This window comes from Eriocheir sinensis, chromosome 65 (genome assembly GCF_024679095.1).
Source record: "Eriocheir sinensis breed Jianghai 21 chromosome 65, ASM2467909v1, whole genome shotgun sequence".
Lineage (NCBI taxonomy): Eukaryota > Metazoa > Arthropoda > Malacostraca > Decapoda > Varunidae > Eriocheir > Eriocheir sinensis.
The window spans coordinates 6119943-6145461 of NC_066573.1; the positions used below are offsets into that span (position 1 = coordinate 6119943).

The window sequence follows — 25519 nt, forward strand, 5'->3', positions numbered from 1 at the left end:
AATAATAATAATAATAATAATAATAATAATAATAATAATAATAATAATAATAATAATAACAATAATAATAATAATAATAACAATGGGAATGATAACAATAAGAATGTTCCTATTGATTCAGTATCAAAATTCTTGCCATTCTTTAATTATCACATTACCATCACTGTTACCACATACTTCAATATGTTACTATCCCTGATATTTATGTTATTATCACTCGTATAAACTTTACTATTCTTTATATTCTCTTTTCTTGACCTGTAATAATTTCTGAGCTGACTTTTTTTTCCTCTGGCTGTCCATCTGTCCTCAGCTCTGTGGATGATATAACTTCCTGAGGTCATTTCTTGTTTATTGTCATCATTAAGACATCTTCAGAGGTTGTCAGCTTCCCAATCCATGATGCACACTTCCTATTTCTCTACATCATTCCATTTCTCGCTTAACCCCTTGCCTGTGGATTTCCTACCAGAAGACCTCACCAAGCTACAGAAATGGAACAAAAAGTGGCTGCTACAATTCAATGAAGAAAAATGTAAAGTCCTGCACCTTGGGAGGGGATATCCAGCACACCAATACCACATGAGAAACACTCCACTATCCACCACAGAGGCAGAGAAAGACCTGGGAGTGTATGTTACCAGGCTACCAGTGAAGGTAAAATCTGTGCCAATCGCAGTGGATGGCTTAAATCTACCTGTACAAAAAGCCTTCAGTCCTGCTTGCATTAAGTGAATGTCTTGACCCACACCCCTACTTGTAAACCAAATCTGGCTGCACACTTCTGGCAAACAAAGGAAATACTGTGGAATAAAAATACAGTGAATCCCTAGATTTTAATTTTTATCACAATTTGGGTCACTTACAGTTCATGGGATAACCTAAAACAAACAGCGGGTGACGTGACGTGGCTAACTGCCGCTAACACACAGATCACAACCAAGAGGTCTGTCCATCCCCTGGCTCAGTCTGGTCCAGGCAGACAGTGAGTGGGTCTTCCTTCAGGCTGTGTAGTCCCTGTCCATGGAGGTGGGATAAAGTATGAGTGCAAGTCAGGCTTGGTAAACTTGCCCTCTGCTGATACAGGGTTGTAGCAGAGTTAATTATACCCCTTTCCAGCGTGTCAAAACGGCGCTCACCCCATGGCAGCAGCTTCGTCATGACTGCCTAACTGGGCGTGTGTCCACATCCTGTTCCTTCAGGCTGTGTTTTGACACACACTCTCAGTCTATTCTTATACACAGGGGATAAGGAATGCGATCAAATATACTTTTTTCTACATACACATTATTATTATTGACTGATATTGACAGAGAAACTAATGACGCAACTGTTCACTTCATGCTGTCACAATAGACGGGTCAGAGGGAAGGGAACACTGCTGCTGCCACGGGTTGAGCAGCGTTGTTGACGGTGATGCTGGAACAGTGGAGGTATTGTTAAGCCAGCCTCTTGAGAGATGAGCCTCGTCTGCAGTGCCGACTCTGTCTTCATGGGCTCCCAGAGCAGACCTGTTTTGGGCTCCTTAGTGCAGCCCTCCTGTATGTACATGAGATAATGACTATGTCCAGGCCCCTACAGACAATGCCCACACGGTGGTGGTTGCATTGCTGGTGGCTAGAGCCGGCCGGCCCTACTCGTTTGTGACTGTTAAACTTGGCTGTAACAGGGCAACTTGGGTGTACACACACACACACACACACACACACACACACACACACACACACACACACACACGCACACACACACACACTTGCCCCCTACCAGTCAGGCCTTGATCTGTGGCCACCCCGGTGCCTCTGTCACTTCCTCCTCAAGAGCACATGCAAATATGAATGAAAAGATTGACAAAACAAATGTCTTTACATGTAACCTTTGTGCCGAGGAGCAAGATGAAGTAACACTGTCTAGTCTTTACACAAGAGTGAGGGATTTCTAGACCCATTATTTGCACTTCTTCATACATGAGGTTGTTAACAAGTAACGTGATGCGAGTTGTGGGCTTACAAGTACCTTGTCCCCATAATCATCTTAAGTCTGCTTCTAACAACAATATTCACAAGCTAGGGACAGACAGGCAAGGAGCGCTATCCATCTCACTAAGACCTCAGCAGATTTGATGATTATGGCTACAGCAAGCTCTACTATTACCAAGGATTAACATCAAAGCTAGTTAGCGAAACGGCTGGTGCTTAATGGCCAGTGTGGAAACTTAATATTAAGAACACAGCTTCAATAATAATCCTGCCTGTCAATACTTCAGACCAGGGCTGAGCCACCTCTTTGAAGGGAAAGTGTGAGTGAGGTCAGGTCAGCTTTCCTCAGGGGTGCTGTGCTAGGCAGTCCCGGGGTTACAAACAAGTTCTGTTCCTACGTTGGTCGAGTTGGATTAGTCTCTAAGTCATAACGCTTATCAACATTTCATAAATCAGAATCAGATTTTTGCTTGAGACCAACAGCAGGGCTAGCAGTCATGTCGAATGTAAACAAGAGCCCCTACATGAATCTCGACGCTGACACGATCTGTCGTGAACTGATGGCAGCGCACTATTCTACCCGGCCTTGGTAAGTAGTGTCCCGCCCCATTACCACTAACCATTGTCTCTGACTCAGGCCACTCAAACAGCAGAGTTGATGGAACATGCGCAGAACAAAGTAGGCAGGGATGACGGTAACCCAAGGCTCAATAGTACGAGACGCTTCACTTACTCTGATAATCACCGAGCAGAAGACAGGACTATACAGCAGAGCCTCACTTTGACAGACCCCAGCTTCCAAGGGTCAGCCAAGCACTCACTCCCCCCTCAATAGTCTGAAAAGTCAAGGATCCACTGTATTTTCCGTCTCCACAAACCGTTTCATTATCCTGAGAGATGTGACACCTTACAATGCATTAGCTTCTTAGTGTTTAGTCCCTTCATGAGGCAAACACCAAAGGTTTACAAGAACCAAACTGTCGGCCACTGAGAGGGAAACAAATAGATCAAGGAACCAGGTGAACTATTACCCCTGGCTGTGAGGTGCACTAAGCTACCACCCCCCAGGTGCAATATTACCCCTGGCTGTGAGGTGCCCCATGAGAACAGTGTCCCCAGGTGCAATATTACCTCTGACTGTTGTGTGGGCCATCAGGTAAGTTTTCTCCATTTTTCTCTATTCTTGTTTGCCCACTAATTTTTTTCTCAAGGATGACTCTCGATATTCATTTTGCTACACAATTGAAGCCACATCTTGTTCTCTGCATCCCATGTGCACACACCCACTGCCTGTCACTGTCCGTCTACGTCCTGGCTCACCCACTGCCTTTCACCGTGTCTGTCCCGGCTCACCCACTGCCTTTCACCATGCCTAGCTACGTCCTGGCTCACCCTGGTCCACCCCTGTTGCCAACTTCACCGCTCAAAGACTCAGGGTCATATCTAGACATTAATTTGGGGGTCACCAGAAGCAATGAGCACGAGACTGGTAAACCTTTCAAGCAGTTCAGGATCAAATGACACCGAACGCCCTCCTTCCCAGACCAAGTATTATTATGAGGAGGTGACTCATCCCATCCCTCCCTCCCTTCATGCAGAGGAGGGCTTGGCCACCTGCTCCTCATGTGCCACCTTGCTTTATGCTGCTCATGCTCACTGCCTCCTGGCCACCACGCCCGCCGCAACACTAATGGCAGGGCACTCAGGGCGGGCGGCACCACTGGGTATGAGGCAATGACCATTATTATTATTACTATTATTATCATCATCATTATTGAGATTCATGAAAGTGCATCCAGGGAAAATAAAAAGTTGCCACAGACCCAAACTGAGCCCCCTCAATGAGCAGACATGGACGTGGAAAACAATAGACAGCAACAGTGAAGTGAGGAGGAGAATACAAGGACACACACACACACACACATACACACAGGGGCAAGGTGTCTGAGGAGCACATGGCCACACTCTCCTCATGCAGCCCTTTTCCCCCTCACTCTAGATATGGCCTGGGATAAATTCCTTTCGCCATTCCTACTCCCCTCCAATGATATGACCACAGTTCACTTCAGTTCACTTTCCCATATTTCTTTTTCCCTACACCACCTCCCTCTCTGGCAGTTTGTCGCATGTCCTCCTGTCTAGCTTGCACTCTCCTCCCTCCATCTCTCAGTGTGAGCGCATCCCCTCAGCACACCTTCTTCCCCGCATGACTAAAGCATTCCACTCCTACGGTTTACAGTGTGTTCGCCCCCTGCCTTGCACCCCTCACATGTTTCTCAGTATGTCACTCCCACTGCTCTCACGCACGTTCTTCTACAGCTCGGGTAGTTTATAATTTTGTCTCTGTCAACCTTGCAGCTTTAACAGATGTTCCTTAGAGTGTTCATTTCCAGTACACGCATGCACGCACGAACGCCCGCACACTCACTCACTCGCTCTCAGGTCAAACAAGAGCTTAATAACTTAAAAATAAAATAATATGGCACAACATTTGCATATCATAAATATTATAATAAATCCTATGACCTGCTTGTGTGGCTTCTGTTCAACATACAGCAACATCGAAGAAAAGATGTGCCACTATAAACACTTGCCTGCACCAAGACAGCCTACTGATATTACAGGTTTCATAAAAATATATAAATAAATAAAATGAAAAAATAAAAAATAAGTCAAAGTTCTGTCTGTGACTCAAACAGAGGGTTCTGTATGCATGCAATTTTCCCCTCTCTCACCCTCGTGCCTTACACCCAGTGGGTCACCCGGCTGAGAGGCTCGTGCCCGGCCAGGCTATGCTTCCCACTGGGTGCTCCCAAGCCTTACAACACTGCCTGCTGGCTTGGGAGGACTAGGGGGGAAGGTCAAAGATTCTGGCTCTTTAAGAATGGGACAATTTCCTTAAAAGCTTCCAATACCTGGGGCTCATACAACTTAAGAGAGTGAATTACAGACATTTACATCTCTCTCTCTCTCTCTCTCTCTCTCTCTCTCTCTCTCTCTCTCTCTCTCTCTCTCTCTCTCTCTTTGTGAGTATTATTGGTAAGTAGGACTAGTAGATATCTATCCATAATAATGTACAATTAATAAGTGATTGCTTCCTTGTTTGAGGCAAGTGTAGAAATCAGTGTGGTGGCAAGAGTCTGAAACACAGCCTGCACTCACTTGTCAGCTCAAGATGGAAAAGCTGTACAGGGCCAGACATTCATTCTCCTGTGATTCACGTCTGCATCTGTGTACATCAGCGGGAAATAAGAGAAGGAAAGAGTCCAGTGATGCTGCCACGGTGGTGCTATGGCTGGGGCAGTGATCACAACACCTCTCCCATAACACTGCCTAGCCCTCAAAGTCCAGGTGCTGAGCTCAACAACACATTTGCTACACAGTGAAGGCAGTGACGCGGAGGTGCACACGGATGCCATGCTGACGGGAACCACAGCAAAAAACGGATGCCTGGCCCAACCTGCCTTTCACCACAGTACTGAGTGACAGCTATTCTTGATTTTATTTTACAAACTAAATATTATTCCAGTATCTACACACTAATCTTTTGTGAAGTTACCTGTGGCTTGAACTTATTCTTGATACAGTCCAAGCAGACCTGTCAGACCGTAAATTTATCTACAGCCACTGACTCTGCTCTTTATAGGCAGAGGAAGTTCTGTGCCTTGACCACTGTAACTCACAAGCTGTTCTAACATCACCTGCAGGATATACTGGCAGGTACAATGAAACCTTTGCCTTCATCACTGCAACCCAGAAGTCCTCCAAGCACCACCAGGATGTCAACTCGTGCACAATACAGGACCTGAGTGGCATAAGCTTGTGTGTGTGTGTGTGTGTGTGATAAATGACTCAAAACTATCCTACGTTGCCAACACGTGAAACACAACCCATGAGGCTGTGGCCACCTGCATAATCCTGTAAGAGCAACGGTTTTGGTAACAGTATCTTGAATGCCAACCTTGGGGCATCAGTGTCCAGAGAGATGCTAGTTTTAGAGGGTATTGCTACCTACTACCTACTATTACTACCTCTCCTCCTCCTCTTCCTACTACTACTACTACTACTGTTACTGCTACTACTACTATTACTACTACCACTGCTACTACTTTTCCATGGGGTTCCTTCCTCCAGGGTTGAACACATGACAGCCTCAGGGGAAGACCTTTCCATGGGCTTGACTTTTCCACAAGTGTGTACAGTAATTGTTGTCCACAGACTGCCCTGGTTTTCCAGCTTTATCACACTGAGCTGCTACACAGTGTTGGTGTCAGGAGAAGACAACATACTGGACACACTCGTGGAGTCAACTTTTTCGCAGTTTCTTTGGGCAATGTCTAGAGGGTCAATTTTAACATGAGAGTGACTCTTACAGGAGTAGCAAAGGTGTGCTTGGTGCAGGACATGAGCTAAGGGGCCTTGGAATGTGAAGGCCAGCCAGAATCACTCTTGACTGTGGCCTGGTGTGGCCGTGCCAGAAGAGGCCCCTTGCAAAACATGATTATGTTATGTAAATGCTGAATGGTTCAGGAACCTTCAGTTACATAACTCAACACCCTTCACTCCACCAAACACATTCCACATGTCCTAACAACTTATAGGAATGACAAATTTCCACAAAGGCTGTAAAGTCATTTGAAAACCCTGAGTAAACACCTGCTGTGTCTCCCTTGGTGAGAGCCGGCCCAGTGCTGAGGACATCATGGCCACAGTAAACACCTGCTGTGTCTCCCTTGGTGAGAGCCGGCCCAGTGCTGAGGACATCATGGCCACAGTAAACACCTGCTGTGTCTCCCTTGGCTTAGTCACGGCCATGGCTACAGTAAACCCTCCACTCAACACACAAAATGCTGCCAACACAGCCTCACCTACTCAACAGTCCACTAGGGCAGAACCATTAACACCTACAAGGTACTCATTCAAAAAAAAACTTTGTATATATATATATATATATATATATATATATATATATATATATATATATATATATATATATATATATATATATATATATATATATATATATATATATATATATATATATATATATATATAATAGTTTATGGTCATGTACTTTCATTAGGTTTATATTATTATAAAATCGAATATATATTAATAAGAAGATTGTTAAGTAAAAGGTTTACTGTATCTTCATCTCAAATAACTAAATCCCTAAATTAAAAATGGAGTGTTAAAATTATATAGTAATAAAATAAGTTGAAACATTTACATCAAGCTTTAAAACTCCTTCTGTTCCAGCCCAGCTTGCCCCCCGGTGGGGCAGCGGCCGTCTTAATAAATAAAGAAGTTGAGGGTGAGCAGCCTTGTGAGGGCAGCGACTCACCACAAGATCATTTCAGAACACAGTGTTTGGCGCTGTGCCCGCTGCCAGGCAACCCGCTGCCCCCAGCCACAGCCTCCTCCTGGGGCAAGGCTCACTCACTCAGATTATCTCCTCCACCATGACAAATATACTACATAAACCATAAAAACTGTCACTTGAATAAAGTTTGGCTGGTATTGGAGTCTGTGTTACCCTGGACAGGGGGTGAGGGAGGCAGGGACGGGGGGGAGGGTTGTCTGGCAGCGAGTGTGGGCGTTATCAGATCCCGTTCAGATCCATGTGTTGGTCTGCTTGAGTGGAGCGTTGGGAGCGTGCCAACACCTTCCCTGCCATGATTCATGGCAGCAAAAGGAGCCCAGCCAAGGGGCTAATGGAAATAATTCAAACCTGTTAACTCAGTTAACAGATAACAATGTACACCGATGTACGAACATAAAACTTAAGTAACATAAAATTAAACTATACATACCACTAGCATTCACAATGCCACTCATTCCTACACTCTGGCACATCAAACAGCATTACTGAGAACCAAACCCCTGCACAGTCCTTCCTGCCGCCTCCCCTGCTGACAGTGCTGGTCTGGGCCGCCTCACTTGTCGTGCCTCAGGGTGGTGTAGCACTTCTGGCACACTCGCACAGGCTTCAGAATCCTCAGGCGGGAAATCTCTGACTCAAATCTACTGCATCTGAAACAGAAGAAAGGCACACTGAGGTTTTTTGCTTGACTCTCAACTTATAGGTAAGGGTAATGGGAAGGTTAGGTTGGGGGCAGACAACACTGGGCTTGGTGCTCATCTGTCACTGGCCCTTGAGCCTGTGGTGGGAGGGAACCCAGTACCCCGAGACTCTGTGTTATTGCTGTACAGATTTCCATCCTTGGCGAAAAGTACCAATGTTTATGGAATACTTGGTGCTGCATGACCAACATAGGCATTCCCGAGGCTGTCACTGCCATCATGAGAGTTTGTTTATCACCTCCAGTAGGATTTTTCTTCTCTCAAATTTTACAGTACCTACACATGTATGCCTTGTATATATGTATGCATGTATGTATGTATGAATGACATGTATGACTTGTTTGTATGTATGTCTTGTATGAGTTTCATCATCATAAGGTATAACTGAGTAGCTGAATGTCTCCATCCAATGATATGCTTGAAAATATGCATGACATTCCCCCAACAGACATGAAGATAATGGTATAAAAGGAGGACAACTGCAAGTAGGGTAGAAGTGTGTGTGTGTGTGTGTGTGTGTGTGTGTGTGTGTGTGTGTGTGTGTGTGTGTGTGTGTGTGTGTGTGTGTGTAATTCACTTCTTGGTCTGCTGCAGGTCTCTCTCTAGACAGCCAGCCATTCCCCTACGGAAGAGCACAGAGCTCGTAGTACCGATCTTTGGGTAGGACTGAGACCACTTACACACAACACACCGCGACAACGAGGTCACAACTCCTTGCCTGATGTCGCGTACCTACTCACTGCTGGGTGAACAGGGGCTACACGTGAAAGAAGATAAACCCAACTTATCTTCACCCGGCCGGGGAATCGAACCCCGGTCCTTCTGGTTGTGAGCCAGACGCTCTACCCCTGAGCTATCGGGCCGTGTGTGTGTGTGTGTGTGTGTGTGTGTGTGTGTGTGTGTGTGTGTGTGTGTGTGTGTCTACCTAATTGAAAACAAAAATCAAAACATAAACACCACCACTAGGAAGTCACAGTCGAAAGACTTACTTTGAGCAGAAAAGGTGCCCACAGTTGCGACAATGGTGGCGTCTCTCGTAGATGCTAAATTTGACCTGACAATTGGCACAAGTGTCACTGCCGTCGTCCCTGACCCAGTGGTCCGCCACGGCTCGGCCTGGCTGGTCCGGCACGCTCCACGAGAACACTCTGCCCCTTGCGTCGCCAACCAGCACAGTCCGGTGGTCTCTGAAGGGTGGAAGAGAGAATCATCTAAGGCATCATAAAGGGAAAGGTTTACAATCATACAGGTGTACATGTTAGCATACAGGTGTAAAATGCTAGTCCTAACATAAAGCATTTCTAGATTTCTTTTTCCTAATCACCTTAATATGATGTTTAACCCTTTGACTGTGGATTTCCTACAGTCAGACCTCACCAAGCTACAGGAATGGAACAAAAAGTGGCTGCTACAATTCAGTGAAGAAAAATGTAAAGTCCTGCACCTTGGGAGGGGATATCCAGCACACCAATACCACATGGGAAACACTCCACTATCCACCACAGAGGCAGAGAAAGACCTGGGACTGTATGTTACCAGGCTACCAGTGAAAGCCAAATCCGTGCCAATTGCAGCGGACAGGGTAAAGCGTCTGAAAAGTGTGAGCCTTTGATACTGACTTGGAGATGGTGAGGGCGGTGACGGAGGCTGGCTCAGTGTTGTCCCGGCGGTCGTAGGCGGTGTGCATGGTGAGCTTGCTGCGGAACACCAGCTGGCACACCCACTTCATGCCTGGCACAGAGAAACACTTTACTGCGATGCCCACAGCGGAACACACTGAATGGGACAGCCACCTCACACTTAAAGGACACCGTTATCATGGGGACTTGTTATATTGGAAGGCATTAACAGGTAATACAAGGCAGTGTGGTTTGAGAGAGAGAGAGAGAGAGAGAGAGAATAACAATAATAATAATAATAATAATAATAATAATTACAACAACAACAACAATGACCCGAGAATGTCTGACCCTGACCTGGCATGAGTGGGTTCTTCGGGATCTTCTTCTTTGCGTCCTGAGGCTTGACCTGCTGCTTCTGGGCCTCCTGCACCTCAGAGTCCGAGATGAGCACGAAGGTGTCACTGTCGGCCAGGCTGGTCTCGCTCTTGCTGGTCTGCAGGCGGTGATCGTGGGTGTGCGAGGCAACCCTCTCAATGGTGCTGATGGCTCGGGACACTCCTGGGGACACATAAGAACGTAAGGAGTCTGCAAGAAGGAGGGAGGGAGGGAAAGTAGTGTGAGGAGGAGGAGGAGGAGGAGGAGAACATGAGAACGAAGAAGTCTGTGAGAGGGAAGGAGGAGAGGGAAAGCAGTGTGAAGAGGAGAAGGAGGAGGAGGAGGAGAGAAGAAGACGAGGAGGGAGAAGAGGAAAATGAAAAAAACACCCAAAGAAGGAAAAAATAAGGGAAAGAAAATGCATGGAAGGAAAACAGTATTAAGAGGAGGAGGAGAAGAAGAAGACGAAGAAGAAAAAGAAAAAGAAGAACGAAGGAGTCTGCAAGAGGCCAGTAGGTCTATACAAGGCAGCTCCTGTAGGCCTAACCCCACCGAACCTCACTATCCATGACTTTATCCAACCTCTTCCTGAATGTGTCTATGGTATTGGCACCCACAACATGACTGTCAAGCCTGTTCCACTCATCCACCACTCTTTTAGTAGCAAAATCAATTCTTGCCTATGACTTTGTTGAAGGTGTATTCATCTAACTCAAAACCATTGGTACGTGTCCTACCTGGCTCTTTTACAACCAAAACCCTATTGACATCCCCTTTATAAATGCCCTTCATCCACTTATAAACCTCGATCAAGTTTCCTCGCAACCTTCACGCTTCTAGAGAATGTAGATTTAAACGCTTCAGTCTATCCACATACGATAAGTTTCTCACCCCTTGTATCATGTTCGTCATCCTCCTCTGTACAGATTCTAACATCTTGATACCCATTCTATAGCAGGGTGACCAGAACTGAACTGCAAAAGCAAAGTTTTACCGATACATGAATTGATTTGGCACTTTTCTTACACTAAAGGAGACAGTCTGATAAAAGAAGCCTGGAAAAAAACACAGGGGGAGTGAGGGAGGCAGAATGAGACTTAGCATTCGTTCTGGAGACTTCTTGATACTCCCTCTCTGAAAGACGAGTCAGAGTTAGGAAATCTAGTATGAGGAGGAAGGCTGTTCAATAATTTACTAGTGATAGGGATGAAACAATTAAGATGATGACTAACTCTTGCATCAGGAAATTGGACAGCACAGGGATGAGCTTGAATATAAAGTCTTGTGCAGGGAGGAGTGGAGGAGAGCAGTTAGCATGAAGATGGTGAAGAAAACTATCAAGGGAAGCAACACTGGTGGACTTGATGAGGCTGAAGACAGGCAATGACAGGCTATGAAAGGGGTTCCCCAAGGGCCCTCCATACACACCCTGGGGGTAGTGGGAGCTCCTCCTGAGCACTATGTCATCCTGGGCCTCCAGGGACTTGGTCTGGGAGTCCATGCTGTGGGTGCTGGCGCTGGACACGGACATGGCCACCTGTCTGTGCAGCGGACGCTTTTCCTTTTCAGTCTTGCTCAGCGTTTCCTGTTGGGGACAAATTCCACTCTTGGCATTACTGACATTTCTCAGCTGTATCAGTGGCAAGTCTTCCTCCAGTATTTTTTTCAAGGTCAAACTGAATGAGGTATCAGGCCAGTGGTGGGGGCAGGTGCCTTCCAGCTGGGTCACAGCACTCACCTGGCCTGCAGCAGCCTCCTCCTCCTCCTGGCCAGCCAGCACCTTGGCCTGGGAGGAGATCACAGTGTAGGAGGCCAGGTCCACCGTGCTGGTGTCCTCCTCTGTGTCCTCGTGCTTCTCATTGTCCTCCAGGTCACTCTCCCCCTCCTCCGACAGGCTGCTCTCACTCACACTCTTGGACAGCAGGGCTGCCATGGGTTGGGAAGGGTAATGCGTCATCATCATATATAGAGTCAATTCTAAGAAAGTTTTGTAGACATAATTACCACATATACTTGTGGAAAAGTATTTTTAAATATTTTTATGAAGAAAGATTAGGAGAATGACATGGAAAATACTTTTCCAGGTGGTTCAAAATATTCCTGTGTAGTATATTTCAGCCCAAGAAGGTCAAATTTTACAAGAGATTTAGTTTTCAGCCTATGTGTGTGTGTGTACGGCAAATGTCCCACGCAGGGAAGGCATCCATCAGCACACTGCTGCCTCACCCTGCGGGAAGTCCTCCACCGTGGAGAGGCGGCGCACCACGTCGTGGGCCCTGCTGAGGCGGCCCGGCTGGAGGCTGTGTGTGGGGGACGGGCCGCTGGGAGACCGCAGGCCCTTGGTCCCCTGGCCACCTCCTCCTGCACAGACATGACAAGGATGACTCTACAGCTGCACAAGCTCCTTAAATCTGATAGACTTATATTAAAACAATAATACAACAAAACCAATTTCATGTTACCTTTTCACATCATCCAAAGCTACTAGTTGCCATGGTTCATGCACCAGCCATTAGAGATGATTATATTTATTTAAAGAATACTAAAATTAGCAAAATATAAGTGGTTTCTGAAGCAGACAGAATGCAATGGCAGCGGTGGGCGTCACTGCTGTGTCCTGGAGTTGCTAACAGTGATGAAGACAGTAACCTATGATTAAGTGCCACTGTCAGAGGTAAATGGGTAATGTAAGTCATGATCCGTCAAGGAGGGCTACCTGCTGTGTTGTCCTTCTTGTAGAGGGCGGTGCTGTCAGCCTCAGCAGCTGTATCTGCGGTGGCAGTATGGGCAGGAGACTCGTTGGTGGGCACCTGCACATACTCAATGCCCCACATCTGAAACATTGGGACACATCCCATCACACACACTACTACAAGGAGCTATGTATATATATTTACCTATAGACAGACAGATAACTTGACCTGCAACACGGGCATCAAGCACCGTGCCGGGCCTCAGACTCACCCTGACCACACCGTCGGAGGAGCCCGTCATGATCACGTTGCTTGGGTCCCACTCATACATGGTGGAGAAGGACACGCACAGAATCTGCTGCTGGGGGGAGTGGGCACCCAGGGCAGTGTTGACGGTGGCCACGGGAGCGCCATTGATGCTCCACACGTGCAGCCAGGTGCCGGCACAGGTGGCAATGTCCCCCTGCAAGGCACACTCAGGGATACACAGGGAGCTAGGGAGGCTACAGGGATACAAGGACACTACAGGATGCCAGTCACTCAGTCTCCACATGGCAGCCCCAGAGACTCATTTCTCTACTCTTCACCTTTCCCATCCATGGATCTGTCTAGCAACTATTTGAAACAACTATATTTGCCCTTACGACGTGTCTGATTAATTTACTGCCCTTATCCACAAGCCTAATCATGAACCAACTTTTACCCATCTCCTTCCTGAATCAAAATGAATCAATTTATGCCCATTGTTACAGATCACAACATCTTCAGTACTTTATTAACATTAAAAATCACTATTAGAGTGGCCATAGAGGGCCTATTGGTGCACTCACTGTCTGCTCATTGATGGACACGGCAGCAACGGGTGCCTGGTGGGGGGCCAGCTGGCGGACGTAGGCCAGGCGAGCCAAGTCCCAGATGATGGCCGAGCGGTCCCGAGAGCCGGAGACCAGCAAGCCGTAGGCGCTGCAGGCGGCCAGGCAGGTGATGCCGTCAGAGTGGCCGTAGAGGGACTTCTTCTGGACCAGCTGCCTCTTGATCACCTCATAAACATTGATCACCTGCAGGAACAGCAAAGCTTTTTCCACGCCACAGGAGGCCGGCCAAGGGCAAAACAACCATAGGAATGCACACGGCCCAAGTAATGAAGACAAAGGTGCCAAAAGACAATGATGACAGAGGCGTCTTGAGCCTCTCCTCATGAAAGACTTAGACAAAGAAATGAGAAAATACAAAAGGAAGACATTGTGTTTGCTAGTTAAAGATACGAAAGAATGAAGATACTGGTGAACTCTTACATTAGGATGTTGGACGACACAGGGATGAGCTTAAGTAGAGGGTTTTGTGCAGTGAGGCTGCAGGAAAGATAGAAGCATGAAGCTAGCAAGTTGAGGAGAGCAAACAACAAAAATAAGCAATAAATTATGGCATGTGAAGCTGCACTGTCAGAGGTTGAAGACAGTCAGTCAGAGAAAAACTATTAAGACAAATGGCTCTTGACTCTACCCTGTGTGTCCAGCAGCCAGTTCTCACTCCTATAATGCAAAAAGAGGGAGACTCACAGTGGAGGTGCCAGCCGTGATGATGGTCTTGTTGTTGGGACAGACAGCGGCAAGAATCTCCCCGTTCTGTGGCGTCTCACTCACCAGCACGGCTCGCTCACTCTCGTAGCCACCAATGCGCAGGCTGGAACATTGCCAAGACAACATTAATGGCCTGCTGGGTGGAGGGAGGTCTGCTGGATAAATAGGACATGGCTGAACCAACATGCATGATAGAATGACGAGTTTAATGCCCTAGAAAGTAGTGTCTATATAAAAGTCACCTTATGCTTGGCCTTAAAAATGGTTAAGAGTAGACTTTACGTTAGTATATACAGAAAGCAAACATCAAACACAACAAATCACACTCTCTCTGCTCTTGGCAAGTGTTGTGCATCCTAAATAAAAAATATGAGTGCATTCCTCTGGGCTCAAGTCAGTATTGATTAAGTCACCAAGCCTGGCACAACCAAAGAACAGTTTGCTTTGTCACACCTCTGGTCAGCAAAGCCCCAGGCCAGGAAGCGCTGGTAGGTAGGAGGAATGAGAGTCTTGTTTTGCTCCACGGCCAGAACCAGTTTGTCCTGAGCAATGATCTGGCCCACGGCGCCCTTCACCTCTGCAACAACACAGGCAGACCATCAAGACTCACACTCAACGACAGAGGTGGCAGGTTATGCCCAAGGGACCCCAGCCAAACATTCATGTATACCTGCCTTCAAGGAGTGCTGTCTTACAAAACTTATTAACAGATATAAGTATTTTTTGACAAATGTCTGAGAAATTAACATTCAGCAAAAGATTTCTAGTTTCGTGACCCTTCAGCAGTCACATGACATCATTTTGTAGCAAAATATGCTAAAACAAACAACCCGTTACTGATTCTCTAACCCCCGTTGTGTTTTGTGCATGTAAACAGAAAATATGTTTTTAAATGAAACATGATTTTTTATTGCACTTGTATCTAGAGACTCCCACAGTATTTGAGTAGAAAAAGACTATAAAAGGCATTCAGACATTACAAAGTCATCAGGAACCAAGGAGGCAAAGACCAAACTATGAGGCAGCAGAAACCTTCCCATGGTGAGGAGCACAGGACCCACCTTTGATGGCATGCATGGAGGGCCGCAGGTTGTCCAGGTTTTGGTAGAACACCTTCTCTATGGGGGTGACGGTGGGGGCCTGGGAGAGTGGCCCGGCATCTATGATGGACGTGCGCTGGCCAGACAGCTTCTTGCAGGGGTGGGGCTTGCGGAACAGCTGCTTGGGGATCTGACCAAAGTTGTTGATGAAGCCGATGGTTGCGTTTTTCTTCAGGGGATCGTCAATGCTGGTGGAAGGAAAAGTGTCGAGTGATTTGAGTCAGTAATACAGAGGAAGGCAGAAGCTGTTTACAGAGGAAGGCAGAAGCTGTTTACCTGTGAAATAGACAAAGGAGTGAAGACTGGCAACTTTTGCAATAGAGACTTGTACAGAATAAGACAGGCTGAAGCTCACTTGTAAATGTCCACATTGCCCTCATAGAAGAGGTGGTGGAAGACGTTCACCGCCTCCACCGCCGGCTGGCCCAGCTGCTTGTAGCCAAAGATGAGGTCGATCCACTCATGGAGGTGTGCCGACACGTAGTCACACTCCAGGGCCATGCGGTGCAGCCGAATGAACTCCCGGGCGTCCCCTTTGGCCCACGGCGGCAACACCACGTCGTCCAGCTGCTTGCCACTCTGTTTGCACCCTGCAAGCAACACACACTGAACACTTGTCTCTTTTTATGAGTGTTTAGTAAAGGAGGCAGCCAAGGCCAAACACTGAACACAGCACAGAATCTTTAATTGATATTTCTGTGGGTAAATTACAGTAGATACACATGGGAAGGTCAAGTTTAATGTGAAGGTCAGCCTCCTATCATTGGCCCCCAAGTATGGACCTTCCTTCACAGTGTGTGCCACCAGGCTGCCAAGGAACACTGGCACACAACTGTTCCTGTGAGCCAGTGCCAGGAAATAACCACAAGAGGCTGCTGGCAATAATGATTATATAAAATTGGATGAACATACCTAAGTCAAACTTGTTGGAGTTGACAAAGAATTCTGGCAGATAGAAGAACTCTGGGATGAGCTCCTTCACGTCAGCCATGTTGTTGCGGGAGGCTGAGTGCCAGGCCTCCTTCATGCTGTGGAACATCCGGTCGGCCAGGTCAAAGTGTCCGCCCTGGAGCACAGACAAACACAGCCGTCAACAACACTGTCCCTCAGCAAGACTCTGCCATGCCAACCAACACTCCCTGACACACTACAGGCAGCAGCACAGTCTGTCTTGCCTAGTGTTTCTACCTCTGATCCTGGCCTAAGAGGAGACATGGCAAGGAAGGATAAAAAAAAAACACCCCAAAAGATAAAAAAACAAATTAATAAGAACACATTCTCAAAAAGTCAACCCTCTCTTATTAAAGTTAGAAAAAAGTCAAAATGCAAATAAAAGGAGGTCCGGACTGATGTGATGTTACAGCCAGCGCCTTGTCTCACACCCTGGCTTCCTTGCAGGGCATTACCTAATGACCAAACTGCAGCTTGTAAGGCACATGGACCATTAACCCCTTGACAGAAAATTTCCTGCAAGAAGACCTCACCAAGCTACAGGAATGGAACAAAAAGTGGTTGCTACAATTCAATGAAGAAAAATGTAAAGTCCTGCACCTTGGGAGGGGATATCCAGCACACCAATACCACATGGGAAACACTCCACTATCCACCACAGAGGCAGAGAAAGACCTGGGACTGTATGTTACCAGGCTAACAGTAAAGGCCAAATTCGTGCCAATCGAAGCAGACAGGTTAAGTTTGCACCTTGGAGCCAAGAGTATTACCAGAACTGATTTTTGCAACACAAATCACCCTACTCCTGATGAACAGCCTGAGGTGGGGGGCAGGTTACTGTACCTGCAGGCGGAGGAAGTGTTGGGTGAAGGGCTCCATGCGCACCAGGTAGGAGGACACGATCATGGCCGAGGAGTAGTGGGTGCCGTAGTGGTAGGGCGGCGTCTCCCCGGAAGGGTCATCCCACTCTCGGTACCTCTTGGCAAACTGCTCCAGCCTGTCGGGGGTCTGCAACAACAGCACCCACAGCTCAGCAACAGGGAGGGTGCAATTCTTATATGATACAAGACACACTGAGGAAAAATGCTCCACACACAAAATGCCTGAAGTGCAATAATAATAATAATAATAATAATAATAATAATAATAATAATAATAATAATAATAATAATAATAATAATAATAATAATAATAATAATAATAATAATAATAATAATAATAAGTTTTAATTCTCCCAGTGGCATATATATAAAAAAAAAAGACAAGAAATTGAACGAGATGAATGAAATACATATATGTACAAAGACATTGGTCAAATCTATTTCAAGAGGTGTCTCAATGCTCCTCTCTTGGAAGACTTAAAGCCATAGGCAAGAGAAAACATAAAAGGCTGTTGCTTAGGCTGCATTTACACCAAGCGAGTCACATCGAGTCGAGTCATGTCAAGTCATTTCATACGATTCATTTTGATGGATGTTCGTATCTATTACGGTTTATAAAAGAAATAATCTAGCATGTGAGCCGGCAAGGCCACCGACCTGCGCCCCCATGGGTTTGGAGAGGTCTCGGAAGGTGGCTGCGGAGGTAAGGTCCAGCTCCTCGGAGGTGTAGTCCGCCAGCACCCAGGGGAAGATGGGGTACTGCATGAGGTCATTGTAGGAGCGTCCAGCCAGGGTGTTGAGGTGCATCAGGTACTGGAAGTTGCTGATCTCACCACGCTGGGGAGACAAAAACGTGTCTGAGACAGAATGCTCTTGCCATTACTGTTACTCTTCCAGTTGCTACTAAACCAAAGGCATTAAAACTTGTGAGGACACCCAGCCAGTGTGTTGAGAGGCATGAGGAGCTGAGGGTTGCTTGTCTCAGCATGCTGGGAGGCAGAGGCTGTGTGCAGCAGTGAGCACCACCTCTGTCACTGCTGTGGCTGTCCTGTTCCTCTGCTTCTGGCAAAAGTAGCCTTGCCCTAGGGCAGGAGCTTCATTCCTTTACCTCTAGCAAGTTGCATCATTAATTTTCTATTAATTATCAGTCAGTTATATAACTTTGGTATAAAAGTGTGCTTGCTAGTGGTCTTTATCACCAGAGAAGAATACTGTATCAAGAACGTGTCAAAACAGTCTAGACTCTAGAGGAACAGGTGTGTACCCATGCTGAGGCTGGCTGTTGTGTGTTGCTTTTGACAAATGCTACAACAAACTGTTATACTGCTGCTCCTGCTATTTACCATAAAGGGTTTGTACAGCAGGTTCAGAATAGTACCAGATTAACACTACTACTGCCACTACTGACTGCATTCACTCTTGACTATTGTACAGGCTTTCTGTCTGTGTTCTTAACAGCACAAGACCAACCAGTGTGATACAGGAGTAGCACAAAGCCTAACATGGCCATGTCAAGGCCCCCACCCCCTTCCCTTACCACCCAGCGGTGTGTGACGGAGGTCTCCCCGATGATGGAGGAGAAGAGGCCGCCCGCCTGCTCCACGCTGGCTGACCGTCGCTGGCCCTCCACAGACTGCTGGGCGTTGTCGGCCAGGCCGGTGCACACCATCAGCAACCTGCCGGGCACAGAACAAAACACTGATGGGAACTTAGCACCAGACTCGTCCTGACAATACACACTCAGTGTACACTAAACGCTCCATTGTACAATCCACTCTTCACTCAGACTTTATGAAATTCCACTCTGTTCTTCTTAATTTGCTAACAGCCTGTCTCTCTCCACCACTACTGCAGTCCTGATCAACAAGACTTTCTGCTCTAGCTAATACCTTGGTTATCCAAAATTCAAATACAAGAGTTAACCAGTAACTTCATTCTTTCATTCCTTTCACTGGTAAACTCTGAAACAGCACCCCATTGTTTGTATTCCCTCCTTTCTACAAACTGAATGCCTTCAAGAGGAAAGGATCAAGACACCTAGTCTGGACCACAGGGTCTGTGTGCTCTGAATATCTATGTGAATATATGTAAATCTAATCAAATTTAATGGCCCTTTTGGCTTTTATTCTCTTTATGGGAGCAATGCAGGATGGAGTTTTCTGTATCTGTTTTTGTTTTGGCTCAGAGCTGCTGCCTTTGCTGTAAAAAGAATGCCTATGCTACAGTCAACAACCCTTGCTAGCCTGGCTCAGTGCACTGCCCGGGGAACACAAACCTTTGATATGTTTTATTGCGCAGTTTGCGAGGCAGCGCCAGCAAGTAGTTCCTCCCGTCGGATGAAAATATCTCCAAGGCAATGGGTTGTAGGAGGTACCTGAAACAAAACCAACAAGAGGGACCTTACACACATTAACATACTGGCAAACTCTCCTACTTAACCAATGAGTGTGTTTCAGGGGCATTTTATGAGGAAATGAGGGGAGTCTGCCACGAATCCCGGCGTGGGATGAAAAGCGGTAAGGTATTGCAGACGGCTGGCTCTGGATGAGACAATGGGACAGAGGAGAATGCAGAGGAGAGAGGGACAACTGAAAGCTACGAGAGAGGCTGAATGTGTCTGGTGTCTAAGCGCTTTCCAAAGGCAGGGTTTCAGGGCTCTGAATATACTGATATATATCAAACAAAAGCAGTGAGGATATCAGAGGCAAGTACTGTACTGATTCTAGTGTAAGATTTCAGGTCAAAGTCAGCCCCTCAGAGGCTATGATATGTTTGATTGAGAGATTAATGCAGACTCCTGAAGTACCATCATGTAAAATTCTACTCCCTGAATTTGGCTTTAAGTTTGTATCTTAATTCAACTTTTACCTGAGTCTGTACAACACCAATTTACTGGTAGCAATTTTTCATCCAAGTAGTGAGCAATGCTTCTCACCTCCTCTGATGAACCTCGCGGATTTCGTCGTAGTGGAACTTTGAGCAGGCGTGTTGCTCCTGGCCGGCGAGGGGACTGGTGGAGGGCACGATGGGCTCGTGGGAACCCTCCGGCAGCGAGGCGATGTCCCGGATCTCCCGACTCTTGAGCAAAGTGAACCCATCCACTATGTAGAAGTGCTCTCGGCCAAAGAGCAGAAGGCCCTCTATGGTGTCCAGGCCCTGTATTCTGGCGCAGCGGAACATATGGCTGATCTGGAAGGACACCCGCGCCACAATGTATAACAATTTGGACGGGATTATCAGAGCAACTTGTTTCATCACCCATCATTGTTCATGGCACACAGGAGGCAGGACACGTGAAAAACAAAATAAAAACAACAGCACGCTCCTTCCAATAGAGAAAACAGGAAGATGCCCAAAGAATTATTACTATTACTCTGAAAGGTGCCATGAAGGACTTTAGGTCATGGAGGGTGTGCAGAATTTACCAAAGAAAGAGATGAGAAAATAGAGACACTGGTAACTCCTGCATTCGATGAGGGAGGCAGAGGAATGAGGGTGAACCGGAACCTTTTGCAATGAGGCTGCAGGAGGACTGTGGCCCCAGCATGTGAATTAACCCCTTCACTGTGGATTTCCTACAGTCAGACCTCACCAGGCTACAGGAATGGAACAAAAAGTGGCTGCTACAATTCAATGAAGAAAAATGTAAAGTCCTGCACCTTGGGAGGGGATATCCAGCACACCAATACCACATGGGAAACACTCCACTATCCACCACAGAGGCAGAGGAAGACCTGGGACTATATGTTACCAGGCTACCAATGAAGGGATATCCAGCACACCAATACCACATGGGAAACACTCCACTATCCACCACAGAGGCAGAGGAAGACCTGGGACTATATGTTACCAGGCTACCAATGAAGGGATATCCCGCACACCAATACCACATGGGAAACACTCCACTATCCACCACAGAGGCAGAGAAAGACCTGGGACTATATGTTACCAGGCTACCAATGAAGGGATATCCAGCACACCAATACCACATGGGAAACACTCCACTATCCACCACAGAGGCAGAGAAAGACCTGGGACTATATGTTACCAGGCTATCAGTGAAAGACAAATCCATGCCAATCGCAGCAGATGGGTTAAGATGAGAGGAACAGTGGCCATGAAGAACAGCAGGAGACATGAGCAGGAGCACCAGTGTTAGAGGCAGGAGAGCAGAGGAAAGGCTGCCGGGCCCTCACCTTTTCCCCATAGTCCAGGAGCCTGAGGAGGGTCTGGTTGTCTGGGTTCTGTGAGTCGTCTGTCGGGGCCGAGGTGTCCTGGCCAACCATCTCTCCAATGTCCAGGGAGTCATTGTCGTCCTCAATATCGGAGGCCGGCCGTCCACCGGTCTTCACTATGGCACCCTGCAGCCCCTTCATGTCTGCTCCGGGGCACAGGTTGGCAGGGCAGGAAGGAGACAAGACCCAGCATTAACCCTCAGACGGCAATAGTATTTGAAGAGTAGCTCCCCCCACAATGAATGATCTATATATAGTCACTACCGACCTTAGGACCGTAGCATTAATATAGTTACGCTGCACAATAGATGTTTTAAATATCGTCTATATATAGATTCTACTGCAATCTGAAAGTGTTGTTATATTTCTGCCATACAAAACTGACTGACTGAATTTTGGACTGTCTGTACAGAGTTCCAGCGCTATCTAAGGGCTAACAAGGATTCGCGACAAACACTTCCAGTTAACAATTATAAGGATTTCCAGCAGGTCACAACGCCTATTCTTCCTCCTCATTTTACACTTTCAACAGGATGAATTCAGCGAACAGGTCATTTTCTAATTCCCAAAAGTCATTAGTGATGGAATGAAATGAAGCTCAACAAGTGATGATGCCGCTGCCCCTCGTGAACCCAGCGCTGGCCGTGGCACTCACCGATGTCACCAACCTCCCGGCCGGCAAAGCTGTCAGTGGCATCCAGGGTAGTGGTTTCCTCCTCTATCACCGGCTCCTTCTCCCACATGTCAGCGTCGGACAGCCCCTCGGGCCGGCGCTTCTCCGCGTGCTCCTTGCTGTCAAAACTCGTGGCTACTTTGTACTTAAGTTGTCTCTGGAAAAAAATAAAAACACACATTTGTATATCTATCCATTACTTAAATCAACATATACAGAGTCAAACATATACGCCTGGCTCCACCAACACCACTACCACAGATGGTGTATACTAAAATGTTGCCCAGCTTGAGAGACAGGCTATATGAGGAGGCACTAGAAAGACTGGATTTGGCAACTTTGTATGTTAGAAGAGACAAGGTCAGCACCTCACTCTAATATCAGAGCTGCCTCTCCCTCACATTACCCTAAACTGTGCAGGACATTTTGCTTGGAGGAGCCAACAATCCCCACAAGCAGACTTACACATTCAGGGTTCTCTATGTGTTGCTTGTAAGGGTAGTGCTTGTAGAAGAGTCTGTTGTGCACCATCTTCTTCCTCATCCTGCAGGGACCCTCTGTGGCATCCAGGATCCATTTGTCCAGGTGTGAGCCTTTCATGGGGCCCCACAGCCCACGCTCTCGCGTCAATTCCCGCTCACACCGCTGCCAGGACTCCCACACGTAGCTGGTCATGTGTTTCGTTTTCTGGGGTGTGAACGGGACAAGCAGGAAAATGTAGAAACAATTGATGAGAAATGCAGAACACATTGAGTTGGCATGCAAGTGTAAAGGCTCTGTGAACCAGAAAGCTGCCATCACACTGAGGAACTCCTTGTGTTCACTATATTATGAAGATCAAATCTTATTTCATTGTTTTTTCCCACTTCACTCTCAGCCTCCCTTCCCATTATTATCCTTATGTCAGCAGGGACAGGAAGTGTCCCTCAGCTTGAGGTGCCACACACCTGCAGGTGCTGCCTGTACTGCAGGTCAATGAGGTCACCAATGATGGAGATGTGGGTGAAGGTGGCCATCTGGACGTCGGCCATGGGCATGGTGACCTTCCGCGTCACGATGCTGTCCTCCCGGCGGCCTTTGGTGCGTGAAGCCAGCCTCGTCAAGCCTCCAGTCACCTTCTGAAGCTTCTAAACAGGAAACAGAAGAGACACAAACACTCAGGAAGGAAGGAAGGTTATATAGTGATCATGTCAAGGCAAAATTTTAAAGCCCTGATGAGCCTCAGGAGCAACACACACGGTGCAACGCAGTGAGTTTATCGTGAGGAACTTTACTAAATGGCTTTTGAAAATCCAGATAATCTATGTCCAATGATTTGGGTTTGCTATGAAGTGGGAAGAGATCGTTATGAAAGGTCAGTGGGTTGGACAAACAGGATCATTTGTTTCAGGATAGGTATTAGGAAAAAATAAATAGAATGCAACTCCTTACATTGGTGACACTCTGAATCTGTGTGGGGATCTCCCAGGAGAGGCGAGAGTACTGCTTCTTCTCCCCTTCCAGGAAAGCCAGCCAGAGGCGCTGCGAGGCCTCGTTCACCAAGTCCCTGACACTGGCCAGCTCCGGGGCCTTGCCGCTGCCCGCACTCAGGGACACTTTGTAGACCTGACCAACGGAGAAAAAGAGGCAGATATAGAGTCAATGCAATAGGAGTTGAAGAGCTTACACATGAGCTTCAATTGCAAGTCTTGTGCAGTGAGAGCACAGGAGGGATGGAGACACAGTTTGTAAGTTGAAAAAGACATACAGTATTAAAATAACAATAAAAGATGGCAAGTAGACTGCAAGTGGTAAAACAGTCAGTAAGCAGAGAGATGCTGAGCCAAGCAGCCCCTGACTCTACTGACCTCTTCAATGGCAGGTTTTTTGGTTATGTAGAGCTCCTCCCAGACCCTGGTGGCAGCCGTTATCATCAGGTTGTGGCTCTGGGTGGCCGTGGCCTCGGCAAAGTCACGCACGCTGCCCTCCTTCCCTGCACCGCCGTCTGGCCTGCTGTCCCATGGCTCGGCCCCGACCCCGGTGCCCTCCACCACCGGGTTGACGTGCCATGTGGAGCGACTTGTTACCTCGGTGCTGTGGGGCAGGAGGGAGTGTGGACCGTCAGTACAGGTGACTTGAGACAGACCTCTTATGATAAAGTTCTGATGAGTTTACCTGCTGGTTAGTGGGCTGATTCACTCCCCGGGACTGTGAAAGCAAAGCCTTCGCCCAACAAGGCAACACTCAAACAAAAAGGAGTACAAAAGCCCCAGTAAGATATTAATAAAGATTTTGCTTGCTGAGTGTAAAAAGTGAGATGAAATATTTGCTAAATGTAGAAAACTTACTTAATTTTGAGGTCTGCCGTCAGCTGCAGGAGGCAGTAGGTGAGGCAGGCAACAAACTCAGGCTCATGGTTGCCGGCGCCGAACACAACGGTCCTGTCGGCACAACAGAGCAAGAAAATAATGAGTGTCCTGCAAAACTGCTGACACCATCTCTGCAGTGCACAATGATGGCTTAGCTACTACTTGGAGATAAAGCTTTATGCTTCATATGTATTATTTGGGGTTATTCTGTGGGTGTTTAAGTTAACCAGACTAGTTTGGAAGCATGGCTGGGGTGGTGCCAGGGGATGGGATGAAAGCCACAGCTGTCTTCCTGTATCAAGGAAGGTAAACAGGGGTGAGTGCAGCAGTCATGGGCTGGTTCAGTGTGCCAGAGAGGGTGTGTTGGGAGAGCCTTGATTGAATGGTTGCCCAGACCTACAAAGGGAAAGATAAGTGAAGGGCAGGGATGGAGAGGCAGTGGCTGAGTGTTCGGCATGTGGGTGTGGTGTCCTGAAGGACCTGGGTTCAAGTCCTGCCCCCCGCCATGTGCTGACATAAGCCAAGCAAGATGCTGCCACTATGAAACACCTGCCTGTGCCATCACAGGCCGAGGCTGACCAGCAGGTCCTGTCAAGAAAGCCTACTGATGCTATAGGCGAAAAAAAGGAGGGTCGAGGAAAGAAAGAGAATGCACTGGTCAGAATGTTGCCACTTAACTGACAGTACAAAATATATCTTGGGAAAAGGAGGAAACTTTGGACTGCATTCAAGGATTTGGGAAAAGCATATGATAGTGGGGGCAGAGGTGCCCTGCAGGATGCTGAAGAATCTATAATGTAGGATGCCACTCATCAAAAGGAACATAAAGGCTTTCTTATATAAAAAGAAAGGTAGTGCATGTCAATGAGTAGACAGTACAGTGTTGAAGAGTTTTTTGAATTATTGAGGGAATGAGACCAGGGAGCATGAGGCCTCCTTGGCTTCTAGCACAGACATGGATGGCTGAAGGAGAAGGTGAAAGCCTGAGTGGTGTAAAGCAT

General features: G+C 47.1%; 1 protein-coding gene across 6 annotated transcripts in view; it reads right to left on the reverse strand.

Moving 5' to 3' along the window:
• Positions 1-822: 822 nt before the first annotated feature.
• LOC126987534 (WD repeat and FYVE domain-containing protein 3-like) overlaps positions 823-25519 on the reverse strand; it is a 56409-nt gene continuing 31712 nt past the window's right edge. For 5 of the 6 annotated variants that reach the window (XM_050844544.1, XM_050844542.1, XM_050844543.1 and 2 more), the window contains 27 exons: positions 24498-24590; positions 24018-24243; positions 23602-23775; positions 23118-23297; positions 22636-22857; positions 22153-22327; positions 21459-21640; positions 20198-20451; positions 19538-19636; positions 18800-18938; positions 17920-18099; positions 17225-17389; positions 16343-16496; positions 15786-16020; positions 15392-15618; positions 14784-14907; positions 14310-14433; positions 13581-13808; positions 13022-13213; positions 12774-12891; positions 12284-12418; positions 11796-11983; positions 11486-11642; positions 10037-10240; positions 9680-9791; positions 9050-9247; positions 823-8009 (listed from right to left, as the gene is read on the reverse strand). In XM_050844544.1, coding sequence (XP_050700501.1) covers positions 7913-8009; positions 9050-9247; positions 9680-9791; positions 10037-10240; positions 11486-11642; positions 11796-11983; positions 12284-12418; positions 12774-12891; positions 13022-13213; positions 13581-13808; positions 14310-14433; positions 14784-14907; positions 15392-15618; positions 15786-16020; positions 16343-16496; positions 17225-17389; positions 17920-18099; positions 18800-18938; positions 19538-19636; positions 20198-20451; positions 21459-21640; positions 22153-22327; positions 22636-22857; positions 23118-23297; positions 23602-23775; positions 24018-24243; positions 24498-24590 — 4582 coding nt within the window. In that variant the 3' untranslated portion in view covers positions 823-7912. The remainder of the gene's footprint in view (positions 8010-9049; positions 9248-9679; positions 9792-10036; positions 10241-11485; positions 11643-11795; positions 11984-12283; positions 12419-12773; positions 12892-13021; positions 13214-13580; positions 13809-14309; positions 14434-14783; positions 14908-15391; positions 15619-15785; positions 16021-16342; positions 16497-17224; positions 17390-17919; positions 18100-18799; positions 18939-19537; positions 19637-20197; positions 20452-21458; positions 21641-22152; positions 22328-22635; positions 22858-23117; positions 23298-23601; positions 23776-24017; positions 24244-24497; positions 24591-25519) is intronic. The other variant, XR_007740981.1, reaches the window with a different exon arrangement.